Source organism: Hyperolius riggenbachi, chromosome 7, assembly GCF_040937935.1.
Source record: "Hyperolius riggenbachi isolate aHypRig1 chromosome 7, aHypRig1.pri, whole genome shotgun sequence".
NCBI classification, from domain to species: Eukaryota; Metazoa; Chordata; class Amphibia; order Anura; family Hyperoliidae; genus Hyperolius; species Hyperolius riggenbachi.
The window spans coordinates 244482385-244502310 of NC_090652.1; the positions used below are offsets into that span (position 1 = coordinate 244482385).

At 42.3% G+C, this 19926-nt stretch overlaps 1 protein-coding gene across 12 annotated transcripts in view; it reads left to right on the top strand.

Moving 5' to 3' along the window:
• The window catches only part of PDE11A (phosphodiesterase 11A), a 749805-nt gene extending 737308 nt beyond the window's left edge, over window positions 1-12497 (top strand). For 8 of the 12 annotated variants that reach the window (XR_011022809.1, XR_011022805.1, XR_011022810.1 and 5 more), the window contains 2 exons: window positions 3725-4392; window positions 11020-11954. Coding sequence is in view for 1 of the 12 variants with exons in the window: in XM_068245440.1 (XP_068101541.1) it covers window positions 3725-3904 (180 nt within the window). In the remaining 11 variants the exon portion in view is untranslated. Of the gene's footprint in view, window positions 1-3724; window positions 5919-11019; window positions 11955-12108 lie in introns of those variants that run through there. The other 4 variants (XR_011022806.1, XR_011022807.1, XR_011022808.1 and 1 more) reach the window with 4 other exon arrangements.
• Window positions 12498-19926: the final 7429 nt, after the last annotated feature.

The window sequence follows — 19926 nt, forward strand, 5'->3', positions numbered from 1 at the left end:
TTCTGTCCTTTGTCAGATGGCACATCTTCAGTGGAGGTTGCACAGCAAGGCAACACAGTCTGTTTGGGGACATAATTTTAATTTGGCAATAGCCTTGAAATTTACAGCTGTTAGACCAGCATGCACCTCCAGACAGCCCACCATTTGCAGACTAGCCCTTGGGTAATGAAGTCTAATTGCACTCATGGGCCCGGTTTCATCCAACGAATGTCAGTCAAAGGTGTGCCAATGCATCGGTGTATTAAGTGTCTCCATGCACCACTTGTAGCTATAGAAACTCAATGCTCAACCACTGCTTAGCCAACACTATCCATCTCAGCAGGTCAGGTATTTGGCCACGAAAGTTCCTTCATTCTGGCAACAAAATATCTTTCTTGCAGGAGATGTTTATTGAAGATGGCTGACTAAATTATTATGTTTACAGGAATCTTTAAAGGTGCCACAACCAAAAAAGTTGCCAGGGAGGAGACAACTTCAGCAAAATAACTCACCCTATTGCATTGTTTAATTCATATGAACACTGAATGCAGATTGTGTACTCTAGAAGGCTTAAAATAGCTACAACTCTTCAATGTAAATGATGCTTATCATTCTGCCTTAAGCAGCCATTTGCGCATTCCTCAGGAACACTGACACTTGCAGCATCTGTACAAGGCAACATTTTAGTGATTTTGGCGAACATCAGCGTTACGCTGTGCTGGTATTTAATGACAATTTATCAAGTCATTACTCCACCATTAATTAAGCAGTAATATATTATTGAATGAACAATAAAAATTCCATCTGGGAAAATAAATGGGTTCTTTTATTTTCCCTGAGCCGGCTGAATATTTCAACAACTTTGGAAATCATACCTACTTCTGTATTAGTAGAAATCAATGGGAGATTTACAATTTCAGGGAAATGAGATGAGGAAAGGAGGGCAGCTTCTTTGCACCAACTTTCTGAAATATGCAGGACTGTGAGTACCGAAATATTCAGGCAAAACACACTTCTGTATTTCCATTTCAGCGGAAAGTGAAAAGTTCAGAAGCACTGTTCATGCCATTTACCAAAATAAGATGTTCAGAATGAACAGTTCAGTAGCTGGTGTTCAGTATTGATTATGCATAGAAGCTTTTTTGTAAATAAACAGTACATTTATTTATGCACACCTACTATACATAGTTAAGTGGGATAAAAGTAGGACTGTTCCCTCTTTATCTGTTTTTTGGGCGGGATATTGGCAAAATTACTTTTTCTGCAATATTCTTTCACATTCCCTCTCTGTCTCCTATTCTCACACAAACCTTCCCCCTTTTAATGACTAATACTAAACCGCCACTCTGTTCCAAACTTCCCCTTGTTGACTCCTAAAGGTGGCCATACATCAGGCCATTTGGAGGCCGATCGACCATCTGATTCGATGATTATAATCAGATGACAATCGTTGCCGCCAAGTTCATGTCCGATCGATGAGGTGACCAATTTTGAGCTGAAATAGGTCACATGTATTGATCAGACAAGCTGCAAAACCTCAGACCAACGTGCTTGAGCAGGTGCGCAGTGGTAACGGCGTGCAATATTCTGACGAGCGACAGTGACCCCAACGCTGCCCCCCCCCCCAGCCCCTGTAGAAATACTTTATCTCTTGTGTGTCGCTTTTTCTGTCTCCCCCACTCTTTCTCACATACACGTGCCCTATGTGGTTGCTGGAGTAACGTGGGTGTGTGATGTCACATATGCGCCCACATGCAATACACCGGCAACCACGTGGAGCATGTGTGAGAGCAAGGGGACAGAGACAGCGGCAGACAAGTAACGTATTCATACATGGGCACATTTTACACCAGGAGGGACAGTGCCAGGAACGGCAAGGCAACGGCACTAGGCCGATTACTGAAAGATTTCATGCTGAAATCGATTGGAGATTGGCCTGCAGTTCATGGTGGCCACAAATCTCTCTCCTTTCAGTTCCGATCAGAGAGAGCTCTGTCTCTTGTACAGTCTGCCGCTAAAATCGCTAGATGTATGGGTACCTTAACACTAACCTTTCCCATGCCTCTCCTAACACTAACCTTCCTCCTCGCTGTTTCTAAAATACGAGTTCAGCTAGAATGTAACTAAAATAAATAGAGATGGAGGTGCCATCCCTGCCGCTTCCCTCACCACTCTAAGCACTTGGCTATATCATAGATGGCACTTCAAATTTTAGATTGACTACATAATAGCAGAGCATTTCTCTTATGCATTAACCACTTGCCGACCTCGTCACGCCAGGGGGCGTGGCCGCGGCGGTAGCCCCAGGACCAGCTAGCGCCGATTGGCGTAAAGTCCTGGGGCAAGCTGCGCGCGCATCTCCCGCTTGGTGGGTGGAGCTACGCATTCAGTCTCCGATCAGCAGCAGCGCTGTACTGGGGACAGCCGTGGCCTTAAAGCTGCAGTGGCCAATTTTGCAGAAATTAGCCTGGTCACTGGGGGGGTTAAACACCATGGTCCTCAAGAGGTTAAAACTCAGTCCCACCGGCAACCCATAGCTGTGGAGGTGCCCAATAAAATATCAGGTTCCGGAGCTGCCTATTATGTAAACTGCGGCTACTGCCCACCGTTTATAGCCATAGGCTGTATAGCAGGATGCCCTAGTGGCCATTATATAATCAGGCACCTCTTGGGCCCAAATTACATTAAATAGCCGGTATTAACATAATTGCCTATGGTGTTCCACCTATTATCTGGCAGATAAGGTTACGTTTCAGCTGAGGGGGTCCTTAGGTTTAGGCATTGATGTGTGTGTGTGGGGGGGGGGGGGGTTGTCCTTAGGGATAGGCATTGAGAGGAAGGGCTTGTATGAGAGGTAGGTTAGGCCATGTGTCTATGACACAAGCTGAGGTTCAAGCACTAGAAGTCCATCAGCATAAACGCCGGACCACTGGTGTTTGAACTTCAGCTTATGTCATATGACCAGGTAGAGAAGAGGGAATGGGAAGGAAGACACCCACGGCATGGAGTAAACCACTAGACATGGAAGCATGCCAGCAGGACAGGTAAGAGCTCTGTTGCAGGCTGGGTGGAGCACAGATAGGGATAGACTTAGGTGGCAAGGCAGGCAGCTCCACAGATTTTCAATCAATCACATGCTGAAATCGAATAAAAATCTGTGCACAGTGTGTGGGCAGGCTATAGATCCCCCTCTGGTCAGAGAGTGATCTATCTGATGGTCAATTTGGTGGTCATCTATAAGTGTATGGCCACCTTGAGAGTGACTCAACTGCAGATAAGCATGACATAGTTGCCTGATTTGGTCAGGTTTCATCTCCGTCCCTGGCTGATATCATGTGCATGTCACAGGACCACCCCTGAGGAGTATTGGTTAGAGCTGGTAACTGTGCACCACTCAGCACCTCAGGAGAGGGAGGGAGACAGCAGTGGCTCTTTTGGCAGGGTAGGGCAGATGGGGGCAAGTGAGTTGGAAGCTCAGGAAGGGAGGCACTTGGGACCTTTTATGAACTTTGCATCCCTGGGCAAGTATCATACCTGAAATTATGTCTAGCTTACACATGTAAAATGTAATTTTCCTGGTGCTAAGCAATACTAGAGTTTCAGGAAAGGCAGCTTCTACAGTGTATTATTTTCATGACCGCTGTACCTACTGAACTGACAAGTGTTAGGTTTCTTACAAGATCTGCACTTTATGGCAGATCCTATGCATAATTCTTATTAATCCTTTTATCTGCTTTTCTTGCAGACTCTAGTGAAGATTAATGGCAAGCTTAAGCCAATGCTCGACTCGGTGATCATAAACCGTGACAAATGGGAAGAGCTACACCAAAAAAGACTGACGCCCCAAGGAACCAATTCCTCACCACTCACACCAGCCTCCTCACCTCAACCTCAACCACCTATAGAGAGTCTACTGAAGACTTAAGCTTACCCCTAAGCTATCGCCTCACGTGAAATTTTTAACACAAGGCTGTCATAAGCTTAGCTGTTTAATTGAGCTATCGCAGCCATGCTTTTATTGGTGGAGAGCTCTTGGCCATGGCTTGGGATTTGCCTGAATGCCCGGGGGACTGAAGCTGAAGACAGGTGGACATTGAAGCTCTATTTGGATCCAATAGGAAGGCTTCTTGTACGAGAGGAAAAACTGCACTCATTTAAGCTTTGCAGACTCTTTAACTGTTGCCGTGCAGTGGATAAAGCACTGGTAGTGCTGGACTCAACAAGCTTAATGCATGCAGCACAGAGAACCCAGTGCACCGGTTCACTACCCATCACTACACTAACGCTGAGAGAAATGAATAATGCATATTTTTTATTCAGTGTTTGCATTTTCCCTTGTACATACACAGAGAAAATTGTGCCTGCCTGATACTATTTTTGTTTTTCACACTAGCATTACCTTACATGCTCCGGGTAAGTCCACCCCGCATCTTCTTGTTCCACCTTGGAAATTAATGTAAATCTCCTATGGCAGCTTATTTTCAGATTGCCCAAAGAAAAAAAAAGCTATGCAGAGAAATTCTATATTATTTGAAGTAGATAAATTAGCTTTTTGTTTGTTTTTTACCTTTTTTTTTTTTGCGCCTCTCATGTCTTAGGTTGTAGAAACTTTTTGTTTGCTACAGAACGTATCATCACTTTCAACCTAATGTATTATATGGTTTATGTTTTGGTTGTGTTTTCTCGTGCTACCACACTGACATGCGACTGTTATTTGTTGGGTTAAAAAAATCCATGGTAATGGGTCAGAGTACTTTAGACTAAACTTTGACTACCTCCTTTGTCTTGTTAGTAGTTTTTTGTTGTGCATATCTGTCCTGAAGAATTTAAGTGACCCTGTGAGCAGTAGGACAGCAAATGACGTCCAGCTGACGTTAACACTATAACTGAGATCACACTCATTCTAAAGCCTCTAGACACTAGAGGAGAAAACCACCATTTTTTTAAAATGTTTCTGCCGTATTAAGTATAAGAATAGTTGTCTTATGCCCTTCCATTCCAGGGAAGAGTCCCTCTAAACTTATTTGTCTAGAAACAACTGACTAAGCGTCTTCCAGTCACGAGCCCAGCCATGGACGAGCGCATCCCAAATGGGAATACATGACTATGGTCTGCCCATGCCCAGCCAGTATGTGCTTGTCCATGGCCAGGAGCATGGCTGGAAGAAGTTTATTCAATTGTCTCTAGTCAAATAAGTGTAGAGGGACCCTTGAGTAGTGTACGAAGTGGGGTGTACGAAGATCAGGAGATCCTCTGGACTATCCAGAGGCTTCTAACTACTGTGGTAAGTATCTAGTTTTGTTTTTTTTAACACTTCAGGGTTACTTTAAATGTAAATACACTAAATAAAGTAAATACTACTTTAGCACTGTTGGTTGGTACACAACTGGTGACCACCAAACCTTAGAGGATATAGTGTATGTAAGGTTTTAAAAGCAGACAGTTAGATCCTTACCTCGGCACTCCCTCCACCTCACCATTCCAGTACTGTGTCCTCCCGAAGCTTGTGGCCACATCTTCATATGAAAATGAGTGTTGCTGCACTGTGCAGTAGCACGGACAGGGCCAGATTTAGGCCAAGGCCCCCTAGGCCATGGCCTAGGGCACCACAGGAGCAAGGGCACCAAAGCAGCTGAGCAAACTGGTGCAGCATTGGCAAGCTTGCAAAGGATGCAATGCAAGAAGATCAGGCAAGCGCCTGATCTCCCTGCTGCCAGCCACCAGTGCAGCTGCCACCTTGCTCTCTGTGCATGTTGGTGTTGGTGCGAGCAGCTATGGACTTGGGCTGCATTGGAGACTGAGGGAAAGAGGAAGCTTCTGCACTGGAGAAAAGCAGAGAAGTGAGTGACACTGATGTCTGCTGCGGTGTGGAGGTGAGCTGTACTGAAAGAGGGGGAGTGGGAAAGGGAGGGATTAAGGGAGTCATCAGGCTACTTATACTAGAGGGAAAGAGGGGAGGGGTAATCTGGCTACCTATACTGGAGGGGGGGGGGGGGGGTCATCAAGCTACCTATACTGGAGGGGGGGGGGTTAATCTGGCAATCTATACTGTAGGGAACGTGATAGGCGGCTGGTGACATGGGCTTTGGGCGGTAAAAAGTACAAATCCGGCCCTGAGCACGGACCCACTAGGATTTCGGCTAGAAAAGCATAGACCAATCGCACATGTGCGAGCAGTTGGGGCCAGGTGTTGTCAGATTTTTTTTCCAGAGGACATAGCACTGAAGCAGGACGGTGGAAGATGGGAAAGCCTCTGGATTATCCCCATCTGTGCACTTTTTTTGCTACAGGTACATTTTAAGGAATTGTCAGCGTGCTCCCTGATCAATAATGCAGTTATAATGCATTACTGATTTTGCTCCCTTGAAGAAATGTGAGGACACCTTAGCTGCTAATTCTTTGCGTGTAATCTTTCTTTCCAGCAGCCTCTATACTGTGTATGTTGTAAACCAGCTCTATTGTCTCTGCACATTTCCAGCTTTCTGATGTTTTTTCTTGCTTCCATAAATCCCCCTCTGCTGCCCATTGTGTGTGGAAGCTGACCTATATCCGTAAAGAGAGCTGAGATCTGATCATTGAAGATCGTTTCCTGTTCCTGTCTGTGCCCAAGAAGCAGGGGAGGCATTCACAGGAGCAGGAAGAAAAGCACAAAGCAATGTTCAGTAAGTAAAACTTCCACACAGGAATGCAGAGATATGTTAGAGTACATACAGTATAATGCATTACAATAATGCAATATAATTTCATTATTGTTCAGGGAGCACTTTGGACTTTTTAATACTTTTATGTTGTAAACACTTATCCTTTAAAGTTAATGGGAACCTAAAAGAAATAAAAATCAAACATACTTATCTAAGTAGAGGAAAGGCTCTGAGACATATAGAGCCTTCCCACCCCTCTCACAGGTCCCTTGTTCCAGTAATATCCCCCCTGGTAGCAGTATTCGACCGATTACTGCTCTCTGCCACCACCGGAGGATTTTGGAAGTCTTCTGAAGCCCGAGTGCTCCCAAAGATGGGTGGTTCCGTACTGTGTCTGGGCGAGCATGCGCCCACGCAGGGGAAGTACAGAGTTGTCCGTCTTCAGGAGCACTTGGGCTCCCGAAGACTTCCGAAGCCCCCTCCGGCAGGGGACTCAAATGGGGTGACATCGCTGCAACGAGGGATCCGTGAGAGGAGCGGGAAGGCTCTATAGGACCCAGAGCCTTCCCTCTCCTTAGGTAAGTATCTGTTTGTTTGTTTTTTTTAGGACTCCATTAGCTTTAATCATGACAGGTCATAGTGGTCAAGTATTTATAGCTCTACAGTAAATAACCAACGGGTTGTCCTCCTCTCTGAAGGCATTGATCATTTTAATAGTTCCATGCAGAGGTGACTGCTGCTAGGACAGGCAGGTTATCCATTACACATATGCAAACCAGTACCACTTCCATTCATAAGCAAAGCACAAGTATGTGAATCTTCCTAGCGGTGTAAAGATATAGACAGTATACAGTTATTTTTTATAAATATTTTCATACAAATAGTGAAAATAATGGTAGCTATAGTCCTGCTGCCTTGCACAAAGAAGACTTCCCAAAGCAACTCTGATCTACTATACCACTGATTATACTGAGTTATAGTGTAGGTAAAAGTTATCAACTGACCAGGAACAATGGTCACAGCCAAGAACAGGCTTCTGAAGACTTCTCTTAATTCTCCCAGATGACCCACAGGTTTCACTGTTACCAAGTGTACATACAGTAGCTTCATAATAGCACTAGTGGACCTAAGCCCATTACAAAAACGGGCTCTAGGTGGCCCTCACAACCTCCCTCCCGCCCGTCGCCGCCGGCGGCGGCATGTCACTGCGCATGCGCGGAATCGCTGGTGCACCGCACCCACACACACCCGCCCCCCTGGCCCAGTCCTTCTCCTGCTCTAAGGTCTGTCTGCGTGCCACGCATGCACAGTGCGCAATAACACAGACACGGACACTCAGGTGGATGACACGGGGGGTTATTAGGTAGGATTGGTAATCCATACATTATCAGGTGGCTTCTGAAAATTGCCAGTTATCAGTTGGAGCTACTGACCTGGCTGGGAAGCTGGCAGTTGGCCATAATAAGTTAGAGGAACTTTACTGAATATAAAGTGATGAAAAAAATTGCTTATTTTTAAAAAATATTACTTAATAAAATAGTCAATGTCTGCCTATTGTAAAATCTTTCCTTGCCGCAATTTACATTCTTAAATTAATCACTGGTGGCAACACCTTTACTGCTGGTAAGGTGCATCACCACAGAATGTCTTGACTACTGTGTGTTCCGAAATTAGTAGAAAGAACACCTGGTCTCCCAGAGTACTCTGAGGGGAGAATTCTGCAGAACGAAACAGCCTAGGGTAAACATCATTGGAGGGGTGGGGCTACATACTAGTATACTGCAATATATAGATATAGGAAGATATAGGATAATTAACCTAAAAGTGGGTATCCTGAATAATTTACTGCATTCTAGTAAATGTCACTATGGTGCCTCTTTAATGTGCTACACAATAAGCCATTCCCATTAGAAATCCCTTGGCTTAAGCCAGATATGGCTGGACTGTTGCAGATGCTCAAACAGCTGTTTTTTGAAAATGAAAATCTTGAGGTACATAATGCGTTTCTTAAAAACAAAAACAATTTAAACTCAAAGTTGCTATTTATTTGGCACTTTGTGGAATTTAAGTGATCCTTACATGTGATATACGTTTCCTCCACTAAGATGTTCTACAGGGAACAGATTGCACTATACAAAGTTTTCACTTCATAGAGCCATGGTACTTTACTGCACAGCCAATTCTTTGCTTCTGAATAGTGACCACCACAATGTGTCCCTAACATGCATATCTGCATGAACCAAGGGAGATAACAGAATCTAGCAAACCAATGTCACCAGCTGCCTAGCAGTTTGTTAATTGTAAACAATCTTTGATCTGCTCATGGAGAGTTGCTTGTTAGAAGAATGTTATGCTCAACATTGATACAGTAATTATTGAAGAATATGCAAGTTCTACATGTGTTAAAGTTATCCTTATAATAACAGCAGAGAGTGGGGTACTTAATACCTTAATATTCCAGAAATTACCTGTTTTTTTCTGTGTCCTAAACCTAACTCAGTGATCTACCTAATATTAGGCTCTTACGAAAACTTCCACTTAACACTAACCTGCCCTGCGTTATTAGATCTTTACTAACGTCTACCTCTCCAACCCCCACTTCGAAAACCCTAATCTGAACCTTCTTTCTTCTAACCATAAACGTTTCCTGACAAATGCCCAACACAATCCATGACTTTTCACATAAGCCTAACTCCAACCTTAATTCTTTGAAAGATCACTAGCTCACAATACCACCGATACTATTACTATTTCCAACACTCTAAAGCTAACACTTAAGATGAACCTTTAATCACTGTGTGGCACCAAGGTAAACTTGACACTAACTAGAAGCCTCATACATACTGTACCTTCCCTGACCACCAACACTAGCAGTACTTACCTATCAGCAAGTTGAGTAGTCCTTATAATTTGGTCCATAGTGCTGGTGCTCTATTATCTGGTACAGAGATCTCCTCCCTTATGTACAGTATTGTAGGTGCTTCCTTACGTTCCTCAAATTTCCCTTCAAATGAGACTCTCACTAACATTTCAGTGCATATGTAACGGCACACAGTGTTACTATGTGTATTTTGCTTTGTTTGGTTGTAATTGTGATACAAAGCACTTGGCCGTTGCCTTCCTGGATTTCTAACTGTCCATACATAGATCTATATGCTGGGCACTGTAAACTCCTCCTAGTAGAATGTAATGGTATGATCCAGTCTTCTACCTTTCATCTTCTTCCACACATTTGTTACTTCCAGTAATCTGTCAAATGTAGTCCTGTGGGCGACCCTAATTATTTACAAAGGTCATAAAGTATACTTTATTCAATTAAATATAAATCCTGTGTTCAGCTAAGAACTGTGGGTGTGGGTATCACCCAACAATAAAATAGGTTGCCAGACACATGTTTGGGGGTCTTTGCTGATCTCCCACCTCCAGCAAAGACATAGTGTACCGGTTAAGGGCTCTGCCATTGACATGGGAGACCAGGGTTCCAATCCTGGCTAGGGATAGTACCTATTCAGTAAGAAGTCTTTGGGCAAAACTTCCTAACACTGCAGGGTGGCCCCTTGGGCACGCCCTTAGTGGCTGCAGCTCTAGAGCCCTTGGAGTCCAACAGGAGAAAAGCACTATACAAATAGTAGGATCATAGGATTATTATGTTATTGTTGGGGATTTATATTTAATTGAATAAAGTAATTAGGGACGTCTATAGGACCACATTAGTACCATATTCTGAATATTTTGCATCTGTTGACTTCCAGTGATCTGACAGGAAATATGTATTGGTACAACAAGTCCATCATGCACACAACCAGTCTAAAGAATTAAAACCACAAAGTCATGTGCGTGATTTCTTGTAAATGCTTATTCCAAAAGCACATGTTAATTTAACAGGCTTGCCATTGAAAAGCTCTGTACAAAGCCACACTTGTTTCCCTGTATAGAACAGACTCCAGTATCAGAATGATGGCCGTCGGAGTGGTGGCAGCATGGTACAGTGCTCTATGATCATGCATCACGCACATTTGCCACACCTACCCCCAAATGCACTCAAATACAGTGAAGAAACTAATGTATACTAACATGGAAAATGCTTGCTAGGGTTACCCTCAGCTCAGGTATACATGGGAAAATATGAGAATGAACCTTAGTTTGCCATTTTGTACCATTAGAAAACTATCCCTGCTTATGGCCTGCACTAATTATTTTTGTACAAACCTATATTCTAAAACTCTTAAGAAAGCCACTTTGAGTAGTCACAAAAGACTATCAATGACTGCAAGCCAGCAGTGCCTACTAATAGTTTATTATATAGATATCTAGCATAGTGTTGTGATATGAGATATATATCAGTTTGCATTTAGAGTTTGGACTTTTCTTTTTCACTAAATGCGTCTCCTTCATGTAGATCCCTCCAATGTGATTCACCTACATGCACTCAGGTCAGTCATTCTGGAAGCTATGGCAACCATTCCGTGAGGAAGACTCGCTCATCTGAGGTGATTGAGATCCTCAGCATTGTTATTGCTACCTGGATTAATAAATGAATTGGCTGCGTTCCCCAGAATACTGCTTGACATAAAAGGTCTGCTGTTGCTGTGTGAGGAACTGAGGTACTCATTAAGCTGCATATCACTTGTTTCATTTGTATAAACTCTTTAGCTGTCACTTGACCGTCACCTGAGAAATAAATAAATGGGCATTACAATCACTCCTGGTTGCCAAGAACATTCGGCGTTCAGGGCACAGTGCAGCAGACAAACATCATTATTCCACAGCAATGGATTGGTAACTATTTTCAATGCTATGCCTACACTAAACTATCAGGAGATGATATCTGGCTGCCGTGGCTGGGTACAAATCGTTGCTCTTTGCCGTGAGACCTCTCTGTTGCTATGGGAACCCGTAGCTCTTTGAATTAACAGTACTCTGAATATTTGAATGCAGCTTGAATCACTAATTTTATTTTCGATACATTTGGTTTATGATCCTTCTATTTTGAATGTATGTTCTACTTTGCATGTCAGACATTGCAACTTCTAGTTGTGTAGTTGTACTGTTGTACAGTTTGATTATGATTATTCAAGTGTGTGTATTCTTATCTCATATTTACATATGCACAATGCCGTATCTCATGTCTATATATCACGCACTCACTTTCGCCAACGCCACATGTACCGTCACGGTATATTCTGATCTCTGGCAATTCTCATGACACATTTGTATCCTTTTTTTTGTAGTTTCTACAACACATATTTCTGTTAAGTTGTACTCTGTTCAGCTCAGTCTTGTTTTTAAACCGCATGTTTTGGTAATGGCATTTTTGACTCTGTTTTTGTTTATTTTTTTCTCATAGAAATAAAGCATTGACTGTATTTTGTTTGGCTTATACATTGATATACTACTGTATGTCTAATGTCTACTTTCCTTGAAAAAAAAGGAACCTTAAACAATTCTTGTAAAGATAAATCGCTAAATATTTCAAGTATTTTCACAGGCTACCCCAACATCCCTGGTGACACCACTGGTATTTATGCTGATCTTTCCTCAGAACCTCTCCATATTCTTCACAGTGAGTCACAAGAAAAGCCAACTAGCATGTCTGTCAACTGTTATTGAGGTGGAAGTGATTTCTCAAAACTGCTTAGTGCCCATGCCAATATCGCTAGAAGATAGGGCTGTGAAGCCGATACAAAAATCATCAAACTTCACTTCTCTGCAGCCCGGCCCAGCAATGTCACCCAAGGAAATTGGGTCCCGATCCCGGACATTAGTGAAAGGCGTGTATGCAACTTAAGATAGATAGAGCTTTCTTCTGCTGCCAAATATCTAATCCCATGCATAACAAAAATAATTTTAAAAGTTTTGACATGACAAGAACTATTTCAAAATGGGGCTTTACATTTATTCATTTTATTATAAATCTTGCGGTTTGTTTTTAATAGCAGACAGCAGACAGCTACTACCAAGCATCATTTCAATACAGCACTTTGGTAGTGAAGTTAAGAGACAAAATATAAATATTGCTCCAATCTGCACCAGTTCGTACATACAGTATAATAAAACCCTCTTGGGAAAGGAAGTCCAGATGAAACTATATAAAATCGAAGGAGTGCCTCTGCTGAAACATTTACCAGAGAAATACAGCAGCTTCACTTTTATTAACATATAAACACAAAATAAAATACAGGCAAGTTATTGACAGAAAATATGTTAAAATACAACATAATAAATGGATATGATAATAGACTTCTTATATAAAAACAAAAAAAAAACAAAAGTAAAAGATAAAGAACAAAGTATGCCGTTATCTTATACATCTGACTGAAATATTATGGAACTAGTTCAAGCAAAAATAAGTATGGACCTTCTATACGGCAGCTTCAACTGGACAACGATTGGATAAATTAAAACCTTCAAAACATTACTCTGATGTAACTTATGATTAACCTGCTTTAAAGTGGAAATCACATTGCACTGTGGGAAATAACAGCTTTTTCCAATTCCCAAGCAAGCAATATCTCCCTCTGTGCATAGAACTCTCAGCAAACGAAAATTCCATACAGATCACCTGGCAAGACCAAAGCTGTGGCCTCCTGTGATAAATGTAAATCAGTGAGGAAAAAGATTTTACAATAGGCAAACAATGACTAAATACGGTGATCTAAAAATTTATATTGTAAACCATGAGCAATTTTATTCATTATGTTCACTCCTGTTCCTTTTTAACCTGTCTCCCAATGCCTTATTCATTGTATAGTTATTCTGCCTAGTTTTACCCCAAAGTATGTCAACTTTGTGAAAATCATAGTTTGCCCCATTAACAGCAGTTAGTACTGGTAGTAGCCATCTTGCATTATAATGTAATCTCAGGTTCAATTTGTAAGCACAACACTGCTGTTTTCCTGAATGTACAGCTTTCTAACAGTCTAATTTAGTGATGAACACGAATTTCACATTATCATAATTTTACATAGTAAAAATGGTGCAAAATGGTAATGCAAAATTTCAATGGAAAATCAAAATTAATTTTGTTTGTAACCATAACCAGGAAACAGAATGTTGTGTTACTTTTGCATAATTTTGTGCTGTCTTTAGCGGTTAATAGCAAATGCCTTATACATGATAATGTCACCAAACTTACCATGTCTGCTAAGGGGGATAGTGGGAACAATGAAAAAAAAAATAAAAAAAAGAAATTGAGAAAATCAATTATAAATATGGAAAGGAAAATGGTAATTTGGAGAAATTGAGTTTTTTTCCTATGCATTTTTAAAATCGATTTTCTCAAAAACTACAAGCCCTTTTTGATAAATGATTCCCCTTAATTGCTGTATCAATTCTGGTGACTGTATGTATGGGGGCTTTGCCATTAACCACTAAAGTTGGCCAAAAATTAGGTGAAATTTTGCATAATTACACAAAATTATGAATGGATTACACACAATCAACTGAATTTCCAAATCATAATTACATTTGGCCATAGTTTTACACAAAATTGTGCATTTTAAATAGTAGATTGCGATCTTCACTAGTCTAATTTGCATACAGATTTGTTAAAACTGTTTGTTTTAAGAACTTATAACAGTGTGTTGTAGCAGAAGGAACATTTTGACTGTAGTTTCTGCCTTAACAATAAAAAATACTGTGTAATATTCTGCCTTATTGTAACAAGAAAGCAAAGTAAATGCTTTGCAGTAGATTTGGTATCATACGTTAGGTAAATGCTTGCTGACTAATGGACCATTATAGCAAAAAATACTTTTGACATTCTACTACCCTTGTAACCCTCCATGAAAAAACAAACAATACAATTCTCAGTATACTTTTTGTAAAAATGGTCAGAAATGCCACTTTTCAGTAAGTGAGTTATTTTCTTGCAGTAAAGTGATACTTGGCCCATATGCAATTCCATTTTCTCCTGAGTTTTCACAGCTTGTGATAAAATGCCCTTTAAACCACCAGGAAGCAAGAAAATACTCAAAATACTTTTGATAGTACTTTTTCAACAACTTTTGGGTACATTTTAATTGTAAAATGCTTAAAAATTATTTGAAAGAGAATATGAAAATGATCTCCTAGGAGAATACTCAGGTGAAAAAGTGAATTGCATATGGGCCTTGGTCTCTTCCATTTGATACGTCTTCGAAAAGCCATTACTTTTCACAGTAACTGGTCAGCAGTGCGCAAAGTGAGAGCAGCCTTACTGCAAGATAGGGATGTAGGGAATCAGTACATAGCGATTTATATTGAAGCATACATGTCTAACAGTACCAGTGTGTTTTCATACAGCCATATGAAAGTCCTGCAATTGAAATCACCACAGAACATGTTGGCACTTTATACACCGATAATAATAATAATAAGTAGTGAAATGATAGTTGAACTTGCTGACCCTTACATAATTAGTACCCACACTCTCCCTTCTGACATGCTGTCTAGAAGGGGAAGCAGGAAATTTGGGCCCCTGGGCTAATGGAGTATATGGGCATCCCATAGGTGCTAATGCAAAATATCACCTATTGGGGACAAAAGCAGAAATTTGGCGCCCCTCCAACCAAAAGTTTTGAGAATTATCATTTTGTAAATTATCATTTTGAATTTTTTGATCATTTTGAAATTAGTTTTGTGAATTCTCGTAAATCATCATTTTGAAATGTATTGTCTTAAAAATGTATTTTTTCCCCATTATTTGCAGTGGAGAGAGGGAGTTTGAGGGTTAGACATCAGAAAGGGGGTTTTAGGGTTAGGCGTCAGGAAGAGGGGTCTTAGGGTTAGGCATCAGGAAGGGTCAGGAAAGGGGGTCTTAGGGTTAGGCATCCGGAAGAGGGGCTTTGGGGTTAGACACAACCAGGGGGGTCTTATGGTTAGGCATCAGGAAGAGGGGCTTTAGGTTTAGACACCACCAGGTTGATCATAGTCATCCAGAAGAGGAGCTTTAATGTTTGGCACCACCAGGGGGGGTCTTAGGGTTAGGCGTCCAGAAGAGGGGCTTTAGGGTTAGGCACCAGGGTTAGGGGGTCTTAGGGTTAGGGATCAGTAGAGGGAGGGTTCTGTGTGAGAGTAGAGTTAGGTTTAGTTGTTGTTTAATTATCCTCATTAGGACTGTAATTGTTTCTTCATTTTCATTGTTATAGACCATATTTTGGCTTCACCCCGCACCCTTTTTAATATTGCTATTTTACCATATTTATTATTCAAACTGAGATAAATATATATATGCCTAGAAGGAGGAAGGATTTCTTGAGTCATCAAATAGAAGTCAGTGAGACGTGGTCACATGGGATTGAGCAAGAAGGATTCTTCATATGGCTGGGTAAGACAGGAGAACGCGTGGTATGGACAGTGGCGGCTCCAGGAATTTTTTTTAGGGGGTGCTATGCAGGTGCTGGACCAATTTCCGGGGGAGCTGACGACCTGCGGCGACAAAATGGGCGTGGTCATGACCAGATGAGGGCGGGGCTAACTGTAATTTAAAGTGAACCCAGGGTGAGAGTGATATGGTGGCTGCCATATTTATTTCCTTTTAAACAATACTAGTTGCCTGGCAGCCCTGCTGATCTATTTGGTTGTAGTAGTGAACTGAATTACACCAGAAACAAGCCATGCAGCTAATCTTGTCAGTTCTGACAATATTGTCAGAAACCCCTGACCTGCTGCATGCTTGTTCAGGGTCTATGGTTGAAAGAATAAGAGGCAGAGGACCAGCACGGCAGCCAGGCAACTGGTATTGCTTAAAGGGAGATAAATATGGCAGCCTCAATATTATTCTCACCTCGGGTTCCCTTTAAAAGTGCAACGCAAAGACAGAGGGCCCAAGTTTTGGTGACCCTTTTCCCAGAAAATTCACATAATTGTGCAGGTTTTCTCAAGAAAATACACGTAATGTGAGCAGATTTTAACAAAAAACACGTCCAATGACCCCAATATGCACAATCGTTATCAGATATGGCCCCAATATGCACAATCGTTATCAGATATGGCCCCAATATGCACAATCGTTATCAGATATGGCCCCAATATGCACAATCGTTATCAGATATGGCCCCAATATGCACAATCGTTATCAGATATGGCCCCAATATGCACAATCGTTATCAGATATGGCCCCAATATGCACAATCGTTATCAGATATGGCCCCAATATGCACAATCGTTATCAGATATGGCCCCAATATGCACAATCGTTATCAGATATGGCCCCAATATGCACAATCGTTATCAGATATGGCCCCAATATGCACAATCGTTATCAGATATGGCCCCAATATGCACAATCGTTATCAGATATAGCCCCAATATGCACAATCGTTATCAGATATAGCCCCAATATGCACAATCGGTAGCAGATATGACCCCAATATGCACAATCGGTAGCAGATATGACCCCAATATGCACAATCGGTAGCAGATATGACCCCAATATGCACAATCGTTATCAGATATGGCCCCAATATGCACAATCGTTATCAGATATGGCCCCAATATGCACAATCGTTATCAGATATGGCCCCAATATGCACAATCGGTAGCAGATATGGTCCCAATATGCACAATCGGTAGCAGATATGGTCCCAATATGCACAATCGGTAGCAGATATGGTCCCAATATGCACAATCGGTAGCAGATATGGTCCCAATATGCACAATCGGTGGCAGATATGGTCCCAATATGCACAATCGGTGGCAGATATGGCCCCAATATGCACAATCGGTGGCAGATATGGCCCCAATATGCACAATCGGTAGCAGATATGGCCCCAATATGCACAATCGGTAGCAGATATGACCCCAATATGCACAATCCGTAGCAGAAATGACCCCAATATGCACAATCGGTAGCAGATATGACCCCAATATGCACAATCGGTAGCAGATATGACCCCAATATGCACAATCGGTAGCAGATATGACCCCAATATGCACAATCGGTAGCAGATATGGTCCCAATATGCACAATCGGTAGCAGATATGGTCCCAATATGCACAATCGGTAGCAGATATGGTCCCAATATGCACAATCGGTAGCAGATATGGTCCCAATATGCACAATCGGTGGCAGATATGGCCCCAATATGCACAATCGGTGGCAGATATGGCCCCAATATGCACAATCGGTAGCAGATATGGCCCCAATATGCACAATCGGTAGCAGATATGGCCCCAATATGCACAATCGGTAGCAGATATGACCCCAATATGCACAATCCGTAGCAGAAATGACCCCAATATGCACAATCGGTAGCAGATATGACCCCAATATGCACAATCGGTAGCAGATATGACCCCAATATGCACAATCGGTAGCAGATATGACCCCAATATGCACAATCGGTAGCAGATATGACCCCAATATGCACAATCGGTAGCAGATATGACCCCAATATGCACAATCGGTAGCAGATATGACCCCAATATGCACAATCGGTAGCAGAAATGACCCCAATATGCACAATCGGTAGCAGAAATGACCCCAATATGCACAATCGGTAGCAGATATCGCCCCAATATGCACAATCCGTAGCAGATATGACCCCAATATGCACAATCCGTAGCAGATATGACCCCAATATGCACAATCCGTAGCAGATATGACCCCAATATGCACAATCCGTAGCAGATATGACCCCAATATGCACAATCCGCATCACCTGAAAAAGAAAAGAAAAACCCATTTACTCACCTACAGCCAGAAGACCTTCTTTCCCGACCTCCTGTCCCGAGTCCCGACCTCATTGTGGCGCGCAGCGCCCGCGCGCCCACGATCCTCTTCCTTCCCGACGTCACCACGAGACTTCCTGCCTGCATGCAGAGAGCAGGGCTACGGGAAAATGGCCGCCCGAAGTCTGCAGAACAGGGCTCCGGGCGGCCATCTTACCGTAGCCCTGCCTGCTGCTCCGTGCTGCCGGTGTGTGAACTGACTTGGCGTCTTTTAGACGCCTGAAGTCAGTTCACTCCAGGGGGTGCTTTGGGGGTGCTTGGACAATTCTAGGGGGTGCTCGAGCACCCCCAAGCACCCCCCTGGCGCCGCCCCTGGGTATGGACAAGAGAATGCATCTGCAAAAAAAATTTCACTAAGCACTCCTGTTTTAGGGTATAACCTGAACTCATATTCATGTGTACATAACTGGGGCACTTCAGTTGCAGAGAGAGGAAAGGTGCAGGCCCAGAGCTGCTCATGCTGACTGTTTGACTGGGCTATCTAAATCACATTCACATACGCTTTATTATAGCAATATACTCTATTCCCACAATATTTAGATGCATAATTTACCAAATGTTATGGCAGAAAAGCAATCATTTCCCTGCTCTATAGAAGGAGAGAAATCTGTTTTACATTTCAGAACCTCAACAGTTAAGAAAAAGTTGGGCAGGAAAATTGTCCCAGCTCGCCGTGCCAAGATCAACCTGGAGTTTGTACATTTGTTCATTCATTTAGTTTGGGAGCTAACTGCATTCCATCTGTCTCTGCAAAATGTTTTGTTTCCAGGCCAGTGCGGCACAGAGAAATAGTCAAAAAAAAATATTTAGCAGAAACTGCTGTACCAGCTCACTCCATATGCCCAGATTTCTGCAGTATCACAGATTTGCACTGGCAGAAGCAAAAGCAGTATTTTTATAGCTGCTCGGCTGGACAAAGTAATCTCTTATCCCGATTTACATCTGACCTGAGGCTAGCATTAAGCTAAACGTATAGATAAAAATCAGAGGCTGCTCAGTTCGGATGGAGGGTTATCTGACAGTCAGCCTGAAATCTGGTCAGTAGGAATATGCAGATCCAATGAGGTTGAACCAGAGAATGCTGCCACAGGACACAGCTTTAGTGACAGATGGAATATTACTCCAAACTTGAAGAAACTAAGCCTAAGCAGGACACTGTGAAGAGCAAATTTGTCCACCACGTCTGTTGTGTTGTTTGTTTCTGAAATGTTCCAAAAAGACACACTGCGCCAAATGCCTAAAAAGCAGGGGGAAATGCTCTACAATATAAATTGAAGCAACATCCTGGGCCGATGTAAACACTTAAAAGAAAACTGCTTCTGAAAATATAACTGCAGCCAGACAAGACTGGAAATGAGCAGGTTACTTGCTGACCGGTCTTGCAAACACCCCCTCCCCTCCGACACTGCTGTAAGGGACATCCAACTTACAATGTCTGAACAGTAGTGAGGTAGCCACATGACTGTCAGGTCATCCTGCCCTGGCCCACAGCCAGACATAAGCTACAGCAGCTGCACAGGAATCTTTGAAAGGCTTCAAAGTTCAATGTGAATATCTGTGAAAAACAGGTATTGGAATTGTTACAGCACTGTAC